Here is a 2,403-nt window from a genome sequence, read left to right on the forward strand (position 1 = left end):
GTTGTTAAGTTCCTTTGCGTTGGTTCAGACTCATAGCAACCCTATATAGGGTTTCTGAGGAGTTGCTGGTAGGTTTGAACTACTGACCTTGTGGTTAGTGGTACATTGATTTACTCACAGTGCCACACCAGGACTCCAAAATTTTGGTGGTGGTTGTTGTTGTTAAGTGCTAATGAGTCAGTTCCAACCCATAGAGACCCTATATAGGGTTTCCAAGGAGCAGCTGATGAGCGTGAACCACCGACCCTGTGATTCAAACCAACTTTATAATCCATCATATTAACCCACAGTGCCACACCAGGACTTTGATATGCCTTTGTATACCATAAAGTGTCTGGATAAAAAGAATGAAAATTACTTTCATGGGTAGGGTTCAAAACAGATATAAGAGATTTAAGTCTTAAGCAGAGAAAATGTATAATTTTTCCAACTTATTTTTTGAAGTCATTTAAAAAAATATATCAATACTTCATTTATGTGTCTACCTAGTAATTATTAGAATAGAATTGTTATTTCATGTTTAACATGTTAAGTAAATAAGTAGTAAAAATAGAAGAATTCTGTTGAACTTCTCACTTTCTAATTTTATGTTACAATAAAGAAGAAACAAAATTAATGTCAAAAAATTTTAAGTTTGCTGTAAATTCTATCTTAATATAGAAAATATCAAGAATTATTAAAGCAAGAAATGGAAACTATCTTACGGAGACAGAAACAACTGGAAGAAACAAATCTTCAGCTCAGAGAGAAGGCTGGAGACATTCGTCGAAACCTGCGTGACTTTGAGTTGGCAGAAGAGCAGTATCTGAAACTAAAAACTTTCCCGGAAGATCAGCTTTCTATTCCTGAATATGTGTCTGTAAGTATCTTGTAAGGAGCTCTGGTAGCGTAGTGGTTACGAATCAGGCTGCTAACCTCACAGTCAGCAGTTCAAAACTACCAGCTGTTCCGTGGGAGAAAGATGAGGCTTTCTGCTCCTGTAATGATTCACAGCCTCGGAAACTTTGTGCAGGGTCTCTGTGAGTCAGAACCAACTCCACGACACTTAACAACAACAAGTACCTTGTATTACTTCAAAAAGCCCTTCACATATTTTCAGACTAAAATTTTACAGTTTATATGATAGCCTTTGTAGCTTTCTAGATACATTTAGAATACACAAGTAAGAAATTATCTTAGAGTCCTGGTCTAAAGATGTTATGTTGTATTCAGATCATCATATTTTAAAGGATTTTGAGCATTGATCTCCAAAGCTAAGCAATAAATAGGGCTCTGAGATTAGTTTTCACTGTGGCACTGTAGGATAAAGCACTGGACCACAAGTTCCACTTGAACCACAAGATCGGTGATTCAAACCCGCCAGCCACTCCTCACAAACTCCATACAGGGTTTCTGTGAGTCAGATCTGACTTTATGGTACTTAACAACAATTAGCCAAAAGACTGGCAGTTTGAACCCACTCAGAGGTACCTCAGAGGAAATATTTGGCAGTCTTTTCACCCCAAACGTCACAGCCTTGAAAATCTCATGTAGCATATTTCTGTTCTGTATGCCTGGGGTCACCATGAGTCCGAATTGACTTGATGGCAACTAATGATAACATCATTCTAAGGATGAACTGTGCCATTTTACTGAAGGTATTTACCACCACCAGAAATGGGGGCTGCACTACAGATGGAAGGATGTTGTATGGAGTGATTAGGTTGTTGAAACATGAGTACTTATATCTCATTTCCCAATGAACCATGACCCATAAATTCACAAATTTCAAGTTTATTTAAATAAGGAATTAGGACAGGCCAGTTATATTTAGATACTTAAAGGCAGTTTATGGATTGTTGTTGTTAAGTGTTGTCGAGTGTCAGTACTGACTCATAACCACCCTGTATAGAGTTTCCAGAGTAGCTGGTGAGCTTGAACCAGCGACCTGTAGTTCAAATTAACCTTGAAGTCCAGCACCACGCCTTACTTATCATTAGCATATTCGTAGGAGAGCTAGTGAAATTGATTCCTTTTTTCTCAGTAGTCCTGCAGGGAAAATATGGCTTGGCGGGATCTTATAGAGCAAAGAGTAGAATATGTATATAAGGAGAAACCCTGAGGCATATTGCTAGAAAAGATATGCAATAGCCTGTCCTTTTGCCTCAGAGTCTGATGATTTTCTAGCTTTAGTACACATTTATCCTTATGAGAAACGTTCCTTTCATTTGATTAGTATGAGTAGAACTCTGGTCCTTAGAACCAAACAGTCCTGACTGTTGTTGTTGTTAGGTGCCATCGAGTCAGTACTGACTCATAGCGACTCTATGCACAACAGAATGAAACACTGTCCAACCCTGGGCCAACCTCACTATTGTTGCCATGCTTGAGCCCATTGATGCTGCCACTTCGCCAATCCATCTC

The 2,403-nt window shown here is 38.6% G+C and overlaps 1 protein-coding gene across 1 annotated transcript in view; it reads left to right on the forward strand.

Annotated features, from left to right (window-relative positions):
* The window catches only part of PIBF1 (progesterone immunomodulatory binding factor 1), a 310,762-nt gene that overhangs the window by 16,909 nt on the left and 291,450 nt on the right, over positions 1–2,403 (forward strand). The window contains exon 3 of the mRNA XM_006864318.1: positions 661–859. Within this exon, the coding sequence (XP_006864380.1) occupies positions 661–859 (199 nt within the window). The remainder of the gene's footprint in view (positions 1–660; positions 860–2,403) is intronic.

The sequence above is a fragment of the Chrysochloris asiatica genome, unplaced genomic scaffold (genome assembly GCF_000296735.1).
Source record: "Chrysochloris asiatica unplaced genomic scaffold, ChrAsi1.0 scaffold00063, whole genome shotgun sequence".
NCBI classification, from domain to species: domain Eukaryota; kingdom Metazoa; phylum Chordata; class Mammalia; order Afrosoricida; family Chrysochloridae; genus Chrysochloris; species Chrysochloris asiatica.